Below are 23,942 nucleotides of genomic sequence, written 5' to 3'. Positions count from 1 at the left end.
TATTTAGTAGTTAAAAAGCACAGCTTCAACTTTCAGTTGAAAAATTTCAAAACAGAGGCACTTCTCTGACACTGAGTAAGTTCAGATTATAGAATGGACATATAATTCAATACCCTGTTAAGTTTTAAAGAGGAAATGAAAGCCTACATGCCTTTGATCTAGATGTTCCTACCACAGAATAGCCTTTAAAAATTTAGTATATTTTTAGGCACTTAAGAACGGACAGCTATATATTCCAACAAAATATAGAAGCAAGGTACAGAACATGGTCCTCAATAAACTATTTAAAATAATGAATATACATGATGGTAGAGGCATATGCTCTCAGAAGTATATATGTTACCATATATTACTAATATTTATTGGAAATTACCAATGTTGCTTATCTCTAAGGATAACCAAGAGGATCAGGAACACATTTATCACTATACATTTTTTGCCTATTCTTTATTTAGTAGCAAATATATATCCTACCTATTTAATACATTTCTACTATATTAAACTTCAACAAATACTAACTTTATTCCTCATTCAATACTACATTAATGCTCAAAAGAATAAGGTGAGGAACTCCACACTTGGCTTCAGCAAGCCACACACTTTTACCTACCCAGGCTCATTATTTTGTGACCTAGTACAAAGGTTGGCTGTTTTGCAGAACAGCTTTTTTGCAGAACAGCTAGTTTTGCAGCCTTTTTGCAGAACAGCTAGTTTTGAAGCAATTCTTCCACATCAACACTATTCTACAGGACCCATTTGTCCACATCACTTACTCAAAGAAAGCTGGAACCCAAGTCTTGTTATTCAGCAAAAGGAAAATTTTACTCGCTTAAAGGGAACAGACACAACCAGATGATTTAAGGTTCTTTCCATACCAAGGGCTATCTATAATTATATAACATTTAAACAAATAGGTAACAAAAGACAAAAAAGCAAATCTATAAAATAAATAATTTTTTTCATTACTTACAGAGGCTAAACTCTGTGCAGAACCTGAGTATTTACTGAAAAGTCCTCCATTAGCATAGTTACAAGACTGAGATCCTTTGTCTTTGGCGGAACTTAAAGATAAGGTCAAATTCTGTCTACTACTGGAACAACTTGAACCTACCAAACAAATATATCAATAATATTAGAAGTAATAGTAACTCCAATGATAAATTTCAGGTAAAATCTCAAAGTTTATATTATATTCATTCAGAAAGCTTCTAATTTCAAAATTCATTTCACTCAATTGTGTAATTATTAAATGTATACCATTATTAAAATCTACATCTCTTCACAATTGCTTTTAACATTGCTAAACTCTGCTTCCTAAATAAAGAATAAAATATTCACTAATTAATTAGAGCAATATTTGAATAATCTATTGTAATCACTATAAAAATACTGTCAACTAGTGTGCCTAGCTTGCTCAGTCAGTAGAACGTGTAACTCTTGATCTTGGGTTTATGAGTTCAAGTTCCATTTTGGGTGCTGAGACTGATTAAAAATAAAATCTTTCTAAAAAAATACTGGCAACTATAAACATTCAAGTTACAAATTTAACAAAATATAAGCACTTCCTTTCCTGAATTTACATCTAAACTATATCCATATCACATTATATTATAATCAGTTTTTTATACTTCTATCTCCCCTAAACACCTATCTATCCATCTATGGCAGACACTGTGTCTTTGTTCACCTTAATCCAACAGTTAAGACACTCTTCAATTCCTGGACTTATATGTCCCGGAGCAGGTCACGTAAGCTTTCCTTATCTCAATTTTCTTTTATGTCTAAACACTAGCACAGGATATAGTCCTAATCCTTAGGATTGCTATGAAGGTTAAATAATGAAGTGAATACACAGAATTTAGCACTACATCCGAGATCTAATAATCTCATTAAGTGAGAACCATCATTACTGCAATGTTCACTATGCTTGGCACAAAAACAGTCATTCATTGATTATTTGCTGGACAAACTAATCACAAAAGCATATAATACTCTAAATAATAAATTAAAATTTAAAATTTAATAAATAAAAAACTCAGCATGCTCAAGAAATTATTGTTATTGATACAATTTGGCAGTAAGTATTACATCTCTAACAAAAACTATCTTTGAAAGACCAGCAATTCTACTTTTACTTATATACTAAGAAAATAATTAGACAAGTATATGCAAAGCAAGAAAAACATTCTAAAGAGAACAACAGGGAACTGCTTAAATAAATTGAGTATGTGTTTTCAAATTTAACACTAAGTGCATATTAAAAATGATAGCACAGGGGTGCCTGGGTGGCTCAGTGGGTTAAAGCCTCTGCCTTCAGCTCAGGTCATGATCCCAGGGTCCTGGGATCGAGCCCGTGTCAGGCTCTCGGCTCAGCAGGGAGCCTGATTCCCTTCCTCTCTCTCTGCCTGACTCTCTGCCTACTTGTAATCTCTGTCAAATAAATAAATAAAATATTTTTTTTAAAAAATGATAGCACAGGGGCGCCTGGGTGGCTCAGTGGGTTAAAGCCTCTGCCTTCGGCTCAGGTCATGATCCCAGGGTCCTGGGATCAAGCCCCGCATCGGGCTCTCTGCTCAGCAGGGAGCCTGCTTCCTCCCTTCTCTCTCTCTGCCTGCCTCTCTGACTGCTTGTGATCTGTTGGTCAAATAAATTAACAAAATCTTTAAAAAAAAAAAAAATGATAGCACAGAAATATATTTGTGGACCTAGAAAAACATTCTTATATATTGCTAATTTTCTTACAAGAAAGCTACAAAAGGTATAATCATAATTTCGCTGTATACCATTTACTTCTACATAATATAGAATTTTATGTCTCAATATATTTAAATGCAAATAGAAACGAATAGATAAATGCCAAAGTATTATCAGTCATTACTTCTAGGTACAAGAATATCAGGTGATTTTAATTTTTTGTTTGCTTATCTGTATTTTCTAATCTTTCTAAAATGAATCTGTATTATCTGTAAGTTAAATATTAAGGAAAGGAATTTTGGAGACTGAAACACAGAAATCACTGCACCCCAGTTATGATTTATACATAAAATTTCTTTTTTTAGACTTCAGCTATCTCCACCTACCTTTGTCTGATGCTGCTCTTTTAGTGTATTCAAGTACAAGGTGCTCTGGTTCCCATGGTAATGCTTTTCCTTTCTTCTTTCCACGTCTTCTTTTAAAGTGATGGGCCAGAAAAATTACAGATACAGCACTCACTGCAGTTACCACAAACAACTTCTTTGCTACTGGTGAAAATTTTATCTGGAAAAGATGCAGGTTGATTGAAAAAAGCTTCCTATATTTATTCACTTAAAATAAATATTTAGGAACAAAATTATTCTTAAGCTAACCTAGCTCTAAGTACTACTAGAGAGGATATTATTAAGTACTACTAAGAGAATATTATTTCACACTCTTTAAATGACAGCTAGCCCAACTTGAATTTTAAAAACAAGCAAAGTGTATTAATTTATTACTTTCTGAAGTTCTTAGGTAAACAATATTACCATAAAAGTCAAAAGGAATACAAAACAATTCAACCTCATTAAAGTTTGTTGAACAACTAAAGAATTTTCATGCAAATAAATGTCTGAATCACTGCAAGATTTTAAATTACAGGCATGATTATTTCAGAGTTTTGCTTTGTTTTGGTTTTGTTTTTTGAGTAGGCTCCATGCCCAGTGTAGAGCCCAATGTGGGGCTTGAACTCACAACCCTGAAATCAAGAACTGAGCTGAGATCAAGAGTCAGATGCTTAACCAACTGAGCCACCCACACACCCCTAATTCAGTTTTAAAACAAAACAATTTTTTCTTAAACTATCTGGAAATGTGGACAAACATGAGTTAACTCAATTTCTTTTCTTTGTTTTTTTTTAAGATTGATTGATCGATTGATTTTGGAGAGAGAGTGCACACACATAAGCAGGAGGGGGCAGAGGGAGAGAGAATCTCAACCAGATTCTGTGCTGAATGCAGAGCTTGATGTGGGGCTTGATCTCACGACCCTGAGATCATGACCAAGCTGACCAAGAGTCAGATGCTTAACTGACTGTGCCACCCAGGAGCCAAGAATTAACTCAGCTTTTTTAAAAACATTTTATTTATCTGAGAGAGAGTGAAAGGGAACATGAGTGGGATGGAAAGGTAGAACCACACTCCCTGAAAGTAGGTAGCCCAATAGAGGGCTCGATCCCAGGACCCCAGGATCATGACCTGAGTCAAAGGCAGTTGCTTAACCGAATGAGCCACCCAGTAGCCCCAAATTAACTCAATTTCTAAATGCTATCTGAATAAGCCCTTTTATGCATGAATTATTCAACAAATATTTACTTAGCATTTTACAATGTACCACACTGTACTATGAAAATTTTACTATAATTCTCTTCAATAAGCAAATATCAATGCCTTCCAATGATCAGGAAGCACTAGGTATAGAGGACACAGGTCTTGCCTCCTTCAAGCAGTATGCTAATAATAGAAACAAATATATTCACAGATATAGTATAGTATGATAAATACAGTAATATAAGTATACAGTAAGTATTAACATCAGACCAAGAGTTAATTAACTTTGTCTTGGGGGACAGACACTATCAATCTCCTAAAATACAAGAGCTATAAAATAAAGCCATAGTCTTGGGGCAAATGGGTGGCTCAATGTGTGAAAGCCTCTGCCTTCGGCTCAGGTCATGATCCCAGGGTACTGGGATGGAGCCCCGCATCAGGCTTTCTGCTCAGCAGGGAGCCTGCTTCCTCCTCTCTCTCTCTGCTTCTCTGCCTACTTGTGGTCTCTGTCTGTCAAATAAATAAATAAATAAAATCTTTTTAAAAAATAAATAAATAAAGCCATAGTCTTGAGATGTAGAGAACTGGAGACAGTGTCACTTCCAAACACAACACTAAAAGAAGGAGAAAAATGGCAAGTTCTCATTTTTTCTTGAACCCATCACAATGCTGAGGTCAGAGGGCAACCAACTGGCCTTAAAACTAAAGAAACACAGGGATCTGTATGAACAGATAGGACATAAGTTCTGGCATGCAGAGATAAAACACAGCAGGATATCAATAAGAGTTCAGCCAGTATGGCTGGTAAATTGGTAAAGACAGCTGCACTCATGAGAGAGGTTTATAAAGTGCCCCTGGGGGTAGGAGGGATGCTGCAAAGATAGCAGTAATGCATACTTTTTGCAGATTTTATCTTCATGAATCCCACCAGGCTCTACTTATAGAAAGACTACTAGAGTCCTGAGTCTCCCTAATAGTGCAGAACTGGGGGAGGGAAACAGGAGTTTTTGTGGAAGGGCATGAATTGCCTCAATACCCTTCTCTATCCCTTAAAAAGAACAAAAGACTTAATCGGTGGGATGTAGCTTTAACTTTCAAGGGAAATTTATACTGTTAAATGCTTATATTAAAGAAGAAAGGTATCAAATCCATAATCTGAATTTCTGCCTTTAGAAACTAGAAAAAAGAACAAATTCAATCCAAAGCAAGCAGAAGACAGGAATAAAGACTAAACAGAAATCAATGAAATAGAAAACCAAATCAATAAAATCAAATGTTTAAAAAAAAAAAAATCACTAGGTTCACTGCCAGTAGGTTCTGGGGGTGGGGATGGGGGCGGGGGAGGGAGGGGGGGAATCAATGAAACTGACAAAGCTCTAGCCAGTCTGACCAAAAACAAACTAAAGAGAGAGGGAGAGAGAGAAATAAAAGATATCATCACTTAAAGGCCTTACAGGTAAGAAAAGGACTACTAAACAACTCTATGTCCACAAATTCAACAATTTTAAATGAAATGAACCAATTTCTTCAAAAACAGAAACTATCCAAATTCACTCAGAAAGAAATAGATAGCATGAATATTACATATGTACGGAAGAAACTTGAATATGTAGTTAAATAAAGTCTTTTAACAAATGATAGGGCAAATTCTACTAAATATTTAAGAAAGAAATATCAATTCCATTGAATGAGGGAATCTTTCCCAATCATTTTTGAAGCCAGCATTACTATTAATATCAAATCCAAAGACATTACAAAAAAAATTATAGGCTAGTACCTACAATGTTGACAGATTAAAAAAAAAAATCCAAGGGACGCCTGGGTGGCTCAGTTGGTTGGACGACTGCCTTCGGCTCAGGTCATGATCCTGGAGTCCTGGGATCGAGTCCCGCATCAGGCTCCCAGCTCCATGGGGAGTCTGCTTCTCTCTCTGACCTTCTCCTCGTTAATGCTCTCTCTCACTGTCTCTCTCTCAAGTAAATAAATAAAATCTTAAAAAAAAAAATCCTTCATAAAATATTAACACATTGAATCTAGCAGTATGTAAAATGAATACTGTATAAGATAAGTAGTGTATGTCCAAGGAATACAAATCTGGTTTAACATTCAAAAATCAATTAATGTAACTTACCATAATAACAAACCAAGAAGAAAAGCCACAATATAATCTCAATAGATTTAAAAAAAACATTTGAAAATATTCAACAGCCACTCATGATTTTTAAAACACTCAGCAGGGCACCTGGGTGGCTCAGTGGGTTAAGCCTCTGCCTTCACCTCAGGTTATAATCTCAGGGTTCTGAGATCGAGTCCCGAGTTGGGCTCTCTGCTCAGCAGGGAGCCCGCTTCCCCTCTCTTTCTGCCTCTCTGCCTACTTGTGATCTCTCTTTCTCTGTCAAATAAATAAATAAAATCTTTAAAAAATAAAAAAAACACTCAGCAAATTAGGACTAGAAGGTATGTGACTTAGTGCCCCCCCCCCAAATTCACATTCACTTTGAATATCTGGTTATGATCTTATTTAAAAATAAAGTTTTTGTCCATGTAAGAATCAAGATGACATCACACTGTTTTAGGGTGGGTCCTAAATCAAATAAGTGTCTTTATAAGGGATTAAAGGACACAGACACAAAAGAGAAAGCCTTGTGAAGAGGGAGGCAGAGATTACAGTTACACTGCCACAGCCAAGGAATGACTGAAGCTACCAGAACTAACATCATGTTAAAAGTATAAGCCAATATAAGAATTCAAGTAAAAAGAATAAAAGGAATACACATTGGTAAGGAAGAAGTAAAACTGTATTTGCATAAAATTTTGATTGTCTGTGTGGAATACCCCCCCAAATCTACCCAAATTCCCTAGAACTGATAGGTAAATAGGCCAGTCTGTAACAGCAATAAGCAACTGGACATTGAAATTTAAAAAGCAACAGCATTGATAATAGCACCAAGTAAAAGAAAAAAATACTTAGAGATAAATCTAAATAAAAATCAGTGCTAGTTAACAACAAAACATTGATGAAAGAAATCAATAAAAATAAAAGGAGAGCTACAACATGTTCATGGATTATAAAACGTTGTTTCTCTCCAATTTGATGTACAAAAAAAACCCAATATAATACTAGTCAAAAGCCCAGCAAAAAAAAATTTAAGATTTTATTTATTTATTTGAGAGAGAGGAAGCATGAACAGGTGGGAGGGGAGAGGGAGGAGGAGAAGCAGACTCCCTGCTGAGCAGGGAGCCTGAAGCAGGCTCCATTATCCCAGGACCTGACCTGAGCCAAAGGCAGATGCATAACCTACTGAGCCACCCAGGCAAAACACAGCAAAAATTTTTGTAGATACTGGTAGCTCCTTATTAAAAAAAAAAAAAAAAATTAAGGAAAGGCAAAGGAACTGGAATAACCAAAATAACTCTGAAAAAGAACAAAGTTGGAGAACTTGCTCTACCAATTTCAAAACTTAACTGTAAAGCTACAATAATTAAAACAGTATGGTATTGGTGAAACAACAGACATACAGATCAATGCAACAGTATAGAATTCAGAAATAAACCTGCACAAATAGAGTCAATCTATTTTTGTCAAAAGTAAATTCAAGAAAGAAATTTTGAGAAGAAAACACAGAAAATGTATGTAATCTAGAAATCCACCAAGACCCACAAACCACCTACATGTCCCTCCACAGGTAAATGGATAAAGTGGTACATCCATACAATGGAACACTCAGCAACAAATGATATTCAAACATATAACAACGTGAATGAATCTCAAATGTATTATGTTAAGTGAAAAAAATCCAATTCCAAAGATTATGTACTGTATAATTTCACACCACATACAATAATTCACTCACGGATCATAAACCTAAAACCCTTAAGAACATAAAATCGAAAACTAGAAAAGTTCTAGAAGCAAGCATAAAAGAAAATCTCTGTGACTTTTGGTTAGGCAAATATTTCTTAGAGAAAACACCGAGAACCTGATTCATTACAAAAAAAGAAAAAAGTTAGCAAATGGACTTCAGAATCAAAAACTTCTGCTCTTTAAAAGGCACTGCTTAGGGGCGCCTGGGTGGCTCAGTCACTTAGGCCTCTGGCTCTTGATTCATGGGCTCAAGCCTGCATTGGGTTCTGTCCTCAGTGGGGAGTCTGAAATTCTTTCACCTCCTTCCCTCTGCCCTTCTCCTGCTTACATGAGCTCTTTCTCTAAAATAAGTAAGTCTTTAAAAACATAAATAAAGGGGTGCCTGGGTGGCTCAGTCGTTAAATGTCTGCCTTTAGGGGCGCCTGGGTGGCTCAGTGGTTAGGCCGCTGCCTTCGGCTCAGGTTATGATCTCAGGATCCTGGGATCGAGTCCCGCATCGGGCTCTCTGCTCAGCAGGGGGCCTGCTTCCTCCTCTCTCTCTCTCTGCCTGCCTCTCTACCTACTTGTGATTTCTCTCTGTCAAATAAATAAATAAAGTCTTTAAAAAAAAAAAAAAAAAATGTCTGCCTTTGGCTCAGTTCATGATCCCAGAACCCTGGGATCCAGCTCTGCAGTGGGCTCCCTGCTCAGTGGAAAGTCTGCTTCTCCCTCTCCCACTCCTGTTGCTTGTGTTCCCACTCTTGCTGTCAAATAAATAAATAAAATCTATAAATCTATCAATCAATCAATCAACCAATGGCACTTTCCAGAAACTGAAAAGACAATCTACAGACTAGAAAAAAAAAGTTGCAATTGATTTATCTGATAAAGGAACTGTATCCAGGATATACAAAGAATTCTCAAAACTCAGTAAGAAAACAACCCAATTTAAAAATGGGCAAAAGCTTTCAATAGACACATCAACAAAAATTTACAGGTGGCAAATAAGTATATGAAATCATGTTCAACATTACTAGTCCTTAGGGAAAATCAAATAAAAACCACAACGAGGGGCGCCTGGGTAGCTTAGTGGATTAAAGTCTCTGCCTTCGGCTCAGGTCATGATCTCAGGGTCCTGGATCGAGCTCCACATCAGGCTCTCTGATCGGCCTGCTTCTCCCTCTTTCTCTCTGCCGTCCTCTCTGCCTACTTGTGATCTCTCTGTCAAATAAATAAATAAATAATCTTAAAAAAAAAAACACACACACAATGAGATTCTACTATTCTATTAGAATGGCTAAAATTAAAAGATTGGCAATCCCAATGATATGGCCACTTTGGAAGAAGTCTGGAATTTTCTTTAAAGATTAAATATATCCCAGGGTGCCTGAGGGGCTCAGTTGGTTAAGCATCTGTCTCTTGTTTGGGGCTCTGATGGTGATTTCGTGGTCTTGGAATCAAGCCCCATTTTAGGCTTCATCCTCAATCAAGAGTCTGCTTCAGATTCTCTTTTCCTCTCTGCCCCTCTCTCTCTTTCTCAAGTAAATAAAAATTTATAAAAATGTTTAAAAAAATTTTTTTAATTAAATATATCCCTATCTTATGATTCAGTCATTCTACTCCCAAGAGAAATGAAAGCATATGTCTATACAAAGACTTATATGGGAATGATCTTAGCAGCTTTACTTACAATTAAAAAGTAAAAACAGGAAACAACCCAATGTCCACCAATAGCTGAACACGTGAACAAACTGTGGTATATCCATACAATGGAATACTATGCAGTAATAAAAGAGAATTAACTACTGATATACACAACATATATATATATTTCAAATTCAGACTAAGTGAAAAAAAAAGAGAGAAGAAAGTTTATATTGTATAATTTTATATAAAAAAGAAAATGCAAACAAATCCATAGTGATAAAAAGGAGATCAGTGGTTGCCTGGAGGAAAATGAGGCAGGGGACAGGGAAAATGCAAAGGGAGAGATTACGAAGGGGAATGAGAAACTTCTGGAGATCATGGATGTGTTCATTATCCTGATTGTGGCAAGACTTTCAGAGGTATAATATACACATGTATGTCAAAACTTAAATTGTATACTTTAAATATGGACAGTGTAATATGTGTCAATTATACCTCAATAAGGCTATTTGTAAAATAACATCTGGGTTCTACACAAAAATTGCTCATTTTCCGGAGTACCAGAAATGACTTACTTCTATTTGCCATTAGCATATGGCCTCAGTGACTATGATTTAACAAAAAATTTAAAACTATTCTCTAGTTTTCCTCCAAGTCCATTTAAATTCCTTCAAAACTATCAAGAAAAATTAGAACATTCCAACAACACCTCAAATTGTTTCCCTTCACAAACTTTAAGAATTATTCTCTTAAGCAATGTGTCTATTATAGGCATTAGCGAATTTTTTAAAGATTTATTTATTTGAGGGGCGCCTGGGTGGCTCAGTCGTTAAGCGTCTGCCTTTGGCTTGGGTCATGATCCCAGGGTCCTGGGATCAAGCCCCACATCGGGCTCCCTGCTTGGCAGGAAGCCTGCTTCTCCCTCTCCCACTTCCTCTGCTCATGTTCCTACTCTCGCTGTATCTCTATCAAATAAATAAATAAAATCTTAAAAAAAAAAAGATTTATTTATTTGAGAGAGAAAAAGAAAAAGAAAGAATGGGAGGAAGGGCAGAAGGAGAAAGATAGTCCCAAGCAGACTCCATACCAAGTGTGGAGCCCAGCGCTGGACCACACTTGCATCTAAACACCCTGAGATTATAACCCAAGCCAAAATCAAGAGTCAAATGCCTAACCAACTACGCCACCCAGGAGCCCTACAAATTTTTATTTCTTTACATTTCTGTTTTTCCCTCTGGAACCATACCTTCAGTGTTAAGAGCAGCCACATGAGATTTGGAAAAAAACGACACTCCCTGAAATTGGATTCTAAATACTCAATAATAAATTCTAAAAACAGCGCTATCATTGGGACACGTAGCTGGCTCAGTCACTGGAGCGTGGGACTCCTGATCTCAGGGTTGTGAATTCAAGCCACAGGTTGGGTGTAGAGATTACTTAAAAATAAAATCTTAGAAAATGTCTTTAATTAAAAATAAAAACAGCACTATTAAGAACATCTTTTTTTTTTAAGATTTTATTTATTTATTTGACAGCCAGAAATCACATGTAGGCAGAGAGGCAGGCAGAGAGAGAGAGGAAGAGAAGCAGGCTTCCTGCTGAGCAGAAAGCCCGATGCGGGGCTCAATCTCAGGACCCTGGGATCATGACCTGAGCCGAAGGCAGAGGCTTTAACCCACTGAGCCACCCAGGTGCCCCAGAACATATTCTTAATTTCAATATTTTTATAAACTGCCATGACCTCATTATCAAAAAAATACTAATCTTAGATCAAATGTAAAGATTAGTATTTATTGCAGGAGTAAATGTAAAATAAGAAATTAAGATCTCCATTACGGAAAAATAATCTATTAATAAAGGCCCAGTCACAGCTAAGTGATCATGGCTGCTTAAACTGTCAGTTCTATATCCAAGGGCACTAAAGTTAGAGAACTACTATGAGATATAAATAAAAAATTAAAACTGCTCCATCAGACATATAATGTTCTTTACTAATATAAATTCAAATACAATAAAAATCAATTCACTTTTATTAAAATTCAAGTTCTGTTTATATCTTATATATTTTTACATAAAAGACCTATTGAAGTTTACAATCATAATCTCATGAAAAAATAAATCTTTCCATGACAGGGATGCCTGGGTGGCTCAGAGGTTTAGCCTCTACCTTTGGCTTGGGTCGTGGTCTCGGGGTCCTGGGATCAAGCCCCACATCCAGCTCTCTGCTCTGTGGGGAGCCTTCTTCCCCCCCCCTCTCTCTGCCTACTTGTGATCTCTCTGTATCAAATAAATAAAATCTTTAAAAAAAAAAACAAAACCTTTCCATGACAAAAAAAAGTAACAAATTTCCCAGAGAAAATGTTTATCCTAAGTAATCTAGAAAATACAACACTTGAAAGTCTCTTACTCCTGCTTATCACTTCTTGTTTTGTTACTCCTCTCCACCATAGGGAAGTCAATCGCTTCTTATATCATTGCCTGCAACACTGGAAATAGCATCTCAGAATCCTAAAGCTCAGAGAGGTTTTCTGTGGTGATGCAGTTCATTTCCTCACCTCCAGACAAATGAAAACTAGACACATGTCCTATTCATTCAACATGAATTGAGCATCTATTTATGGCCCAGACACTGAAAACACAAAGGAAAAGAACACTACTCCTTATGATCAGATTTCACAACCCTGCCCACTTCATAACCTGATGCTATGATTAATGCTCTTTGTCAATTTTCCCCCACCATCTAATGTTCTCTGGAAACAGAGAACAGATAGTCACACACGAGTCTCCTGTTCTAATAACCTTATTTCCCTTTACTCAGCAAAAGGATTCAGTTGATCTATTCCTCAAACACAGTACTTACAACACCTTTATTTTGGCGACGGGGGGGGCAGGGATGAAGGGGTGGTTTCTACAAACTTTATTAAGGTTCTAAGCTCAGTAAGGGCTGGAACTATGCCTATATCTTGCTCACCACATTATGTCTTGACTGAAACACAGTAGAGGCTTAATAGATATACTTTGAATGCATCTTTCTGATAACTAGAACATACTGCATGCAAACTGTAAACTCTGAATAAATGGGAATAACCCTTTCCTCATAAGGTTGTTGTGGATAGATAACATACATAACATACATAATATCTGACACGTAGCAGGTACTCAAAAATGTGAGCTATGATTTAATGCTAATTTAAAAAATTAAAACAGAAATAATTTTCTTTTTTAATTTATTTGACAGACAAAGATCACAAGTAGGCAGAGAGGCAGGCAGAGAGAGAGGAAGGAAAGCAGGCTCCTCTGTGGAGCAGGGAGCCCGATGCGGGGCTCGATCCCAGGACCCTGGGATCATGACCTGAGCCGAAAGCAGAGGCTTTAACCCACCCAGGTGAGCCACCCAGGTGCCCCAGAAATAATTATTTTAAAGATTTTATTTATTTATTTATTTATTTATTTGAGAAAGGGAGAGCACAAGCATGGGAGGGGCAGAGGCAGAGGGAAAAGCAGACTACCCACTGAGCAGGGAGCCCAATGTGGGGCTTGATCCCAGGACCCCAAGATTATAACCTAAACCGAAGGCAGACACTTAACCAGCTGACCCACCCAGGTGCCCCGAAATAACTTTAGATTTACAGAAAAGCTGCAAAGATAGTAGGGTTCCTATATACCCATCACTTGGGATTTTCCTGATATTAACATCTTATATAACCTCTTGTAAAACTAAAAAATTTACATTAAAACAAAACGAAAAAGCTAACAGTACAATATTATTAACTAAACTATAGACTTTATTCTGATTTCACCAGTTTTTCCACTGATGTTCTTTTTCAATTCCAGGACCAGTTCAGGATGCTACAGTGCATTTAGACAGCTTTTTATCCTAAGTGCTTAAAATTTGTCTTTGTCTTTCTCACTTGACACTCTGAATTTGAAGAATCAACTAAACTACTTGCCTCTTCATGTTGTGGTGGAAAATCAGAGTCTGTTTCTATTACATGATAAAGAGTAATATTCCAAAGCAATCCTTAAGAAAAGTACAGAACCAAAAGAGACAAAAGTATTTTGTTTAGAGTATATATTCACTAAATGAAAGAACAAATACTTGGAAAATGTATTATTACTTAAATAAATGACACAGGAAAATATAATAGGAGTTAACATTTATTGCATGTCAAATATGGTAAATTGGCTTCAAAGAGGTTAAGTGACCTGCCAAAGATCACACAATTCCGCAGTGGTGAAACATGAATCAAGATGCATCACTGAAGGTGTTTAAATTCCTATTTGTCGGAGGGAGACAAACCATAAGAGACTCTTAATCTCACAAAACAAACCAAGGGTTGCTGGGAGATTGGGGGGTAGGAAGAGGGTGGCTGAGTTATGGACATTGGGGAGGGTATGTGATATGATGAGTGCTGTGAAATGTGTAAGCCTGACAATGCACAGACCCGTACCCCTGGGGCTAATAATATATGTCAATAAAAATAATCTTAAATAAATAAATCCCTATTTATCTTACATCATCTATTAAAATCACTTTAGTCACACTGAATACTATATATGATCAAGTAGTGTATACCTCTTGATTTCAGCTTAGGTTCTAATATAAGGATCCTGAGATCGTGCTCTGTGTGGGATTCTGTGCTTACCATGGAGTATGCTAGTGCCTCTCCCTCCCCCTGCCTGCACACACACACACTCTCTCTCTCTTTCAAATAAATAAATAGAGTCGGATGTTTAACCAACTGAGCCACCCAGGTACCCCTATTATTTGCCCTTTTAGATAAGTTACTGAAGCTCTTGAAGCCTCCAGATTAGTAAAATTGAGATGATTTCCAAATTCCAGGGTTACTTTGTAGATTAGAGACATTTTATGTATAAAGGACATAAACAACGTCTTAAACATATTGAACCCTAGGTAGTAATTACTATTCTCATACATTTTAACTGTGCAACCTCCTTTCCTATATACATGTAAAATTACACTATATTTCACCCATCTGAGATACTATTCATTTCAATATGTAAGCAAGTTTTGTAAATGTCCAAATGTCAAAAATCATCATCTTGGATTGGATGAAATTTGGTGTAACTTTAGAGAACTAAATGCTACTTTCTATACATACCGTTTTCTTTAGCACAAGGAAGCACAAATTGCCTTAGAAGCAAGTACTAAAAATATAGGGACTGCTCCCATGGAAGATATACAAAAAGACAGTAAGTGCGTGAAGAGATGCTCAACATCACTAATCACTAGGGAAATGTAAATCACAACCACAATGAGATACCAACTATATCAAAAAGCCAGAAAATAACAGGTGTTGGTAAGAATGTGGAGAAGCCAGAACTCTTGTCCACTGCTGGTAGAAATGAAAAGTGGTGGTGAAGCCACTATGGAAAGAGATATGCGAGTTCCTCAACAAATTTAACACAGAATCACTATGTGATCCAGCAATTTCACATCAGATATATATCCAAAAGAGCTGAAAGCAGGGACTTGAATACATATTTATACACTCATGTTTATAGCACCATTATTCACAAGAGCCAAAAGATGGAAGTAACACAAATGACCAGTGGTGGATGAATGGATTAACCAAATGTGGTATGTATGTAAAATCAAATGTTATTCAACCTGGGAAGACAAGGAAATTCTGGGACTCCTGGGTGGCTCGGTCAATTAAGCATCTATCTGCCTTTGGCTCAGGTGAGTCCCGCATTAGGCTCCTTGCTCAGCAGGGAGCCTGCTTCTCCTTCTGCCTGCCGATCCCACTGCTTGTGCTTGTGTGCACTCTCTCTCTCTGACAAATCAACAAATAAAATCTTTTAAAAAAAAAAAAAAAAAGGAAATTCTGACATGCTACATAATAAATGAAACTTGAGGACATTATGCTAAGTAAAATAAGGCAGTCCCAAAAAGACAAATATTATATAATTCCATTTATGAGGTACGAGGCTCCCCGCTCAGTGGGAAGACTGCTTCTTCCTCTTCCTCTCACCTCCCCCTTCATGCTCTTGCTTGCTCTCTCTCAAATGAATCAATAAAAGAATCTCTATAAAAAAAAAAAAAGGTAGAACAATTTTGTCTAAGTTAATTTAATTTATCTAAGTAATCTCTACACCCACATGGGGCTCAAACTCAGGACCCCAAGATCAAAAGTCACTTGTTCTTCCAACTGAGGCAGCCAGGTACCCCAGGACTATTTCTTTAAAAAGTCCTGAATATGATAACAACTAAAAGCCATGAAATAAAAATCAAGTAAGTATTAAACCACCTTAATAAATATTTGACTGAACCATTTAAAACCTCAACTGAAAGTTAAATACTGTAAATAAAATACTATGCTCTGAGCAATAAATTTATTATTCAACTTCATGTTTCTTTCTTTTTTACCTGGGAGAGAGAATAGTACCAAGACAGAGGAAGATCAAACACTCTTAATACTGCTGTCTTCAAGGAAAACTGTGATTCGCTTACTGTTTCTTCTGACATGACTCCTCTTCTAATCTTCATTAAATGAAACATAAAAACATATGAGCCACCAAATGAAAGAGACAAATTGAAATTTTAACTCTATCAGTTTTTTTTCTTTTTGCAGTTAATTATTCATAATAAACTTCCCTGAAAAAAATTATGAGCCAAATTTATCCAAGCTAAAAGTTTATTTATTAATCACCAAAGCACCCAAAAAGAACTGAGTTAGATTTGAACTGAGAGTTCAGGTAGCACATTTTCCCTAGAAAATTGCAGGTTCTAGATTTTCTCTTTTCTGGTTAAACATTTCAGCTTTTAAATCATAATTTAAAACTGATTTCTTCCACCTATTTCCTACAAGGAAATCTAACTGGGACCAGGACTCCCAGGGCTAGAAAGCTCAGTTCACTGAACTTCAGAACTCAGGTACTTATTCTCCTACTAGCCCATTTTAAAGATCTTCAAAGAAATGCCACATACATGCTATGAAATTTTAATTGTTTTAATGCCTATTTCTATTGAAACCAAAGAAAGAGAAGTCAGATGTCTATAGAGAAAGCAGCTCTCAGAAAAGCCCTTACGGGTAGCCTTCATAGATACATAATGGTTCAGGCTCTGGGTCTATGCTTTTCAAAGCCAGAAACTCAATTTTATCTGTGTGCCTAAACAAATTCACATAGTATTGATGTATAAGTTATCTTAAAAATTTATTCATTTATAATAAGGAAATATACTATCTAGTAAAAGAATACATAAATATGTTATCAAAACACACCTTCTCTGAAATAAAAAACTGTAAGGAGCTAAATTTTTCTAAAATGTTGAAAAGGCTGCCTAGTGAGCACAAAATTAATGGATCCCTGGATCCACTTATCTAGGCCAATTAAAAGCCAGAGACAGGTCTCTGGTACACAAGAGAATAGGCCTCTCCAGTAACTAGAATGTTTATGTCTACCAAATCTAATGTTTCTTTTCATTGAATAGGGCCACATAAATATAACTAAAGAGAAGATAAAAATCATTAGCAATCTCTCTATAAAAGCTTACTGGCTAGCTATACTTTAAGTCCTTTATTTCTGCATATTTGTCTTCTCTTTTTGTAGACTCCAGTAGACTACCCTTTTCTGTTAATATTCTTTCTTCACACAATTGTCAAAACCACTGATTAAGTAGTAGTCTCCTTCCAAATAAAACACAGGTGGTTTACTGCTATTGACACTAACCTACTAACCTTATTCCCTACTACTGACACAGAGTATAAACTTAATGCCCCCTCACACATATTCTAATGACTATGTTCAGGTTCAGTATAATTCTAATTGAAACACATTTATTCCAACCAATAAACTATGATACAAATATATTACTGAGAAATACAAAGGAATCTATAAACAAACAAGAGAAAAATGGTCCTCTGGGGTATAAGAGAGGCTGGGAAGGAATCATTCCTTTTCATTATAAGTCTTTTCAAATATTTCATTTTTTAGGCACCTACATATATTATTTTTTTGTTACACTAAAAAGAATAAAAAAAGGTACACTTATCCCCTTCACTCCCTTAAAACTGACAACTTCTTAAGAAACATTTTTAGCAATTAAGTAGATTCTGGATCATTAAGCCATCTTTGCTACATTAAAAAAAAATACTGAGTAATTCTCCCAAAGTGTCTTTCTCCATAATAAAAGATTCCTATTTTTTAAAGAGAGGAGAAAGAAAATAAAGCAAACTTTTCAATTTAAACTGCCAGGGTTTTCTTAAAAGAGTTCTGACAAATCTCCTTTTTACATCCTACCTACCTCATTCCCTTTAACTTAAAATCACTGAGGGAATGATTCTAAACTTAATAATAATTGAATAATATTTAAAAATCCGACTTTCAGTTGCTTCCATAAGAATTTCATAATTAAAATGAACACTAAGGCAGTTTAATATTCAAATTCATAGAGTCTAAAACATTACCAGAAATACTGTATTATGTAATATTACTCGCTTCTCTACAGCTAACCACTGCGGAGCTAAAAAAAATGTGATAGTTTGTTTCTAAACACCCTAAAATTCTGTTTTACAGCTTGAACTTTACTAGTTAAGCAAAAATGAAAGTCTGAAATACCCTAAAAAATTTTGACGTGAAGCCTAAATCCATACAACCGAACTCTGAGAAAAACACAGCTATGCTTCGTTGCAATAATGATAGAACAATAATAATTAAGGTCTGTGCAAGAGCAAGGTCTTCCGGAGTCCTCCCTCCAGAATATAAATGTTAAGCAACTTTATTGACATAGGATCCCAACGCCCCAATTCCTCCCAATGCTACATTGTTCTCTGAAAGCACCTGCAAAGAGAGCGTAATCTTCCCCATTCAAATACTACTCCCTGCTCAAACCACTGGCATTCAAGCAGAAACACAGACCCACAAGCGGTTCCTACCTCCACCAAGACCCCCACCCCCCGATCCCCACAGCACTCTCCTCAGCGGTCTTCCTTCTTTACCAAGGGACCAGGAAAGGGGTCTCCCTCTCGGCTCGCCCGCCCTGGCCCTCAGTCGGGCTCGGACCAGTCGGGTGCCCTCCCTGATAGAGTGCTGCCTTTGCGGGCCTCCCTCCGGCGTGGGGACTTCTCTGGCTTTCTGTTCCTTCACCAGCACTGAGAAGCTCAAGGGCCAAGGCCAGGGCCCCAGCCGGCGCCCCACCACGCCCCACCATGCCCAGCCTCGCCTCCTCAGCCGGGCCCGCGTAGCGACCCCACCCGCTCCAACGCCCGGCGTCTCCACCCTTGTACCTGGTGCTCCTCCAGGCCAGGTGCGGCTGGCCCACGCCTGCTTCCCCGCCGCAGCCCCGCGCTGAGCAGCCGCTTGGCCGCGGGGATGGAGTCCTTCCGGGGTCAGGAGTGGGAAGGTGGAAAGAATGTAGCGGGGGCCTTCTAGCCTTTCAGCGTGAGGGGCAACGTGTGAAGCCGCTCCCGCCATTTTTGTTTAGGGCAAGAGGTTTCTGCCTTGCCAAATAGGAAAAAAAGACCACTTAAGAAGAAATGCATTTTTGCAATGCTGTCAACTGGTATCGTGTTTTGTAGCGTTTTGAGGGCTCTAGGGACATTCAGCGAATCTGGTGAAAACTAGGGGACTTTACTCCAGAAAAATGCACGTAGACACGCTCCTATGTTACAGTATACATATATATATATATATATATATATATATATGCAATATATTACAGTGTATTCAAGTTCAGACTCCCCAGACCAATCCAAGGATCTCAGATTAAAAACTACTGTTGTAGAGCCTCAGCACTTAAACGAATAAATGTTGAGGCATTCTAACCCTGTATTGATGTAGTTATTGATTTCAATTACTCTTTTTTCACCACGTTTCCCGCTGAATTCAAATATGTAAATATGGCCAACTATGAGTTTTTAGGCTTTTGAGTATTTTTAGGTTTTGAGTATACCCTGTTCTGAGGTACTAAACACAGTAAACGAATGGGCATGGGGGAGGAGAGACATGGAGAACGACAACAAAAAATGATACTGTTTCCATATCTGGTCCTGAGCCAAAACATTCCACCAAACCTTCAGATTTAAAACTTCCAATTGCTGAGCCTATTAGTGGTGGACTGTCAAAATAATTTTGTTAGGATAGCTAAAACATGACAGCAGTTGTTATTATTCCTATCTAAGGAACAGGAATGAATAATCATTTCTGTTAGTTTTCAAGATTTCTATTTAGTCAAATGGGAAATAGAGAGAATGACAATGCTGATGTGTGGCATTACCAGACGAATAATAACAAAGTGCACAAAATTCTGTGTGAAAATATTCTGCACTTATAAAATATCTGTTGCTGTTAACAGATGAGGAACCTGGAATCTGAAAGGTTGTTTTTTTGTTTATTCTCTCAATCCCCTTTCTGTTGCCTCCTCCCTACTTCCGACAACTTCCAAACATTCAGTGTAAGGGGAAGAGCAGTAGTTCTTAACTCTACTGAGAACATTTTCTCTTTTAATTCTACAATAAATGTTACGGAAGAGGTATTAGTACATACTCGTTATGGCTTTTACTGTTCAACAAGAGAATAAGAAACACCATATTTTTGTCACTTTTCTAATTCAATGTAATTTGCTCCAAGACTCCCTTCTCCGGGATTGGTGGAATATTTAATTGCTAAAATTAATGAAGGGAAACCCCACTAAAGAGGACTTAACATGATTTAAGGAGAGGCTGGAAGGGAAAGTTTTACCACTCAATGTCAGGGAAAGAATCATCCATCATAGGACCCAACAGGAAAGTTACACATTGCATCTTCTAGAAGAAATGGACTACTGCAACTCAGCCAGCGAGAAACTATCATCATCCCAAACTCTTGCTTTTTTCCAAAGGCCTTTTGTTCAAAACAACCCCTCCCATCTTTCTCCTTCTCCATAAAATAATGTTCTCCTGTGTTTGTTACACTTGCCTATAGCTTTGCCATACTTTGCTTGCTTGTCCCAAATTGCAATTCTGTTATTCCCAAATAAACCTATTTTTGCTGGTAAAATAACTGACTGTTTTATTTTTAAGGTTAACACACAATCTTAGCCATTTGTACGTATTATCAGTTAGGATGCCGTTAGCTACAAGAAAACTAAATAGTGGCTTAAACCACAGGACAGGGTATTCCACATAGATGCAGCATCAAGGAGGCACAGTCTCATATATGTGTATAATGGCTTTTTTTTAAGATTTTATTTTTTATTTTTATTTTTTTAGGGACACCTGTTTGGCTCACTCATGGAGCATCTGCTTTCCGCTCAGGTCAGGGTTCCAAGGTCCTGGAATCGAGCCCCACGTCTGGCTCCCTGCTTAGTGGGGAGCCTTCTTCTCTCCCACTCCTCCTGCTTGTGTTCCCTCTCTCTATGTCTTTCTCTCTCTGTCAAATAAATATATAAAATCTTTAAAATTTTTTATTTATTTTTTTAAAGATTTTATTTATTTATTTGACAGAGAGATCACAAGTAGGCAGAGAGGCAGGCAGAGAGAGAGAGAGGAGGAAGCAGGCTCCCCGCTGAGCAGAGAGCCCGACACGGGACTCGATCCCAGGACCTTGAGATCATGACCTGAGCCGAAGGCAGTGGCTTAACCCACTGAGCCACCCAGACACCCAAAAATTTTTATTTTTTTAAATAATCTCTACACCCAACCAACATGGGGTTCGAACTTACCACCTGGAGATCAAGAGTTGCCCACTCGACTGGCTGAGCCAGACAGGCACCCTTGGAGATGATGCCTTGTGTTATTCTGGCCCAGGGGAAAAATGGAGCTTGGTTAACTCTAAAGGTCTGTCCCTCACCCAAGGAAATAATTACTCAACCATCAATGAATCTGGAAGCTCTTATATGCATAATCTCAAAACAACACTGTAGTTTTAGACTGCCCAGGTTCAAATCCTTTCTCTGCCTCTGACTAGGTACGTGGTCTTAGGCCAAGTACTTAACCTCATTATGTCTCAGTTTCCTCATTGGGGTGTTAGGAAGATAAATGTAATAGTTCTTGTAAAGTACTAGGATTCTTATGTAAGTTTTCAACTTGAGAGGTAACTCCATGGGATCTGAGGATTCAAGTTTACTGCCACATAATTGGTTTCTGTTGTAATCCTACACATTTGTTTTATGCATGTAGAAATGTCATGTGAGAAAGGGGTCTCTAATTTGCCATTTACCAGAATGTCAGAGGGGTCCAAGATACCAAAAAATGGTTGAGAACTTAGAATAATCCTGGCACAAATTTCTAAGATGTAGTCATATTCAGTGGGAATTTTCCACGTCCTTTGGCAGAGCCTCCAAAGTTAAAAGAAATAGATCCTGGGTGCGTGGATGGCTCAGTAGGTTAAGCATCTGCCCTCAGCTCAGGTCATGATCTCAGGGTCCTGTGATCTGGTCTGCATCTGTGGGGAGTCTGCTTCTCCATCTCTCTTTGTCCCTCCCCCAACTTGTACTCTCTCTTACTTTCTCTCTCTTTCAAATACATAAATAAAATCTTAAAAAAAAAAAAAAGGAAGAAATGTCAAGTGTGCTAAGTATTCTTAAAAAGGGTGCTAGACCAACCACACAATGCATGATAGGAATAATGTGAAGCTCCTTTAACAATTCTCTGTCCTCACATACCTCCAGGGAATGATACGGCAGAATCGATCAGAGACTGAAAAATGAAGATGCCTAAGAAACACTTTTCTGGAGTGCTGTGCATTTTCCTCCCCCTTCCCAAGAGTGGGGAAAGGAAAGTGCATATCTCATCCTATCCCCACCTCAAGCCAAGTGAAGGAACTTGCAGAAACTCGGGCAAGGTTTGTTTGTTTTTAAGATTTTACTTGTTTATTTGACAGAGAGAAGGAGAGAGCACAAGTAGGCAGAGCTGCAGGCAGAGGGAGAGGGTGAAGCAGGCTTCCTGCTGAGCAGAGAGCCCAATGCAGGGCTTGATCCCAGGACCTTGGGATCATGACCTGAGCTGAAGGCAGATATTTAACCAAGCCTCCCACATGCCCCAAACTCAGACCATTTGACTTCTGTGCCCTGTAGTTTATGTTACCTGAAAAGTCTAAAGACAATAGACTATCCAAAGAGGTCTTTGATGGCAGAGCAGAGAAAGGTCTACAGTGGAAAAGGCCTGTACTTGCAATTTTGCAAGAAAAATTATCCTGGGGGTTATGTGAATGTCACAGAAGGTAGCCAGACTTGAATAAGCTTAAGAGAGTGTATCTTTGAACCAGGAGCTAAGTGGACTATCCAAATGGTTAGCCACAGATTTTTGCCCCCAATGTTAGGAGATAGTACAGTGAGAGATCCCTAGCAAGAGAGGAGGTTACTGAGAAACCCACAAAAGGGCCCTATAAGAAAAGAGCCAGCATTTAGGAATGGGTCACATGCAGAAAGCACCCAAGATAGATTTAATGCACTGATTGTGTGTATCTGATATTTCACTTAGGATATATAGGATCACTGTTCACTCTAGCTGACTCATTAATATATGTCCAGTGAACTTCATGCAGTGAAACTGCACTTACCAAGTGAAAACATTAAGTCTGACCAAAGTCCAGAACTTTAGTTAAAAAACATTACATTACCTAAATAGATTAATTCTTTTAGATAATTCATATATGCAATTACTTTTTTCATTAACTGTTAAAACCTGGCAGAGTCCCCAGAAATAACTCAGGACCTCCTTTTAAATCTATACAATGCCAAAGTGTATATATTGGCCATTATATCTTTGCTGTCATCACCCACCCAGAAGTGTATGGTGGATTCCTCCACAAGTCAGAACAAAGCCAACCAAGGCATTTAGAACTCAGACTATGGGGGAAAAAAAAGAACTCAGACTATGGTTCTAGATGTTAATTTAGCACATGACTGCATATATCCAATATTACAGATTCAGTTCCTCAAAATACTAAACATAGTGATACCTTGTGACCCAGTGATTCCATTTTTAAATAATACACAAAAGATACATTCACATAAAAACTTGTATGTGAATGTGAATAGCCACATTATTCATAATACCTAAAAAGTGAAACCACCCAAATATCTACCAACTAATGAACGGATAAATAAATTATAGTGTGTCCACGTGATGGAATATTACTTGACTATAAAAAAGGAATAGTTACACACTGGTTCTCTTTATATGAAATGTCCAATACAGGGATATCTGTAGAGACAGAAAGTA

The 23,942-nt window shown here is 37.5% G+C and overlaps 1 protein-coding gene across 2 annotated transcripts in view; it reads right to left on the bottom strand.

Annotated features, from left to right (window-relative positions):
• The window catches only part of MIGA1 (mitoguardin 1), a 103,394-nt gene extending 84,252 nt beyond the window's left edge, over positions 1-19,142 (bottom strand). For both annotated transcript variants that reach the window (XM_059375184.1, XM_059375185.1), the window contains exons 1-4: positions 19,026-19,142; positions 16,166-16,279; positions 3,081-3,258; positions 971-1,107 (exon numbers count right to left, since the gene is read on the bottom strand). In XM_059375184.1, the coding sequence (XP_059231167.1) occupies positions 971-1,107; positions 3,081-3,258; positions 16,166-16,264 (414 nt within the window). In that variant the 5' untranslated portion in view covers positions 16,265-16,279; positions 19,026-19,142. The remainder of the gene's footprint in view (positions 1-970; positions 1,108-3,080; positions 3,259-16,165; positions 16,280-19,025) is intronic.
• Positions 19,143-23,942: the final 4,800 nt, after the last annotated feature.

The sequence above is a fragment of the Mustela nigripes genome, chromosome 14 (genome assembly GCF_022355385.1).
Source record: "Mustela nigripes isolate SB6536 chromosome 14, MUSNIG.SB6536, whole genome shotgun sequence".
Taxonomy (NCBI): domain Eukaryota; kingdom Metazoa; phylum Chordata; class Mammalia; order Carnivora; family Mustelidae; genus Mustela; species Mustela nigripes.
The sequence above is the reverse complement of the archived record's forward strand: the minus strand, read 5'-3'. Positions and strand labels throughout refer to the sequence as shown.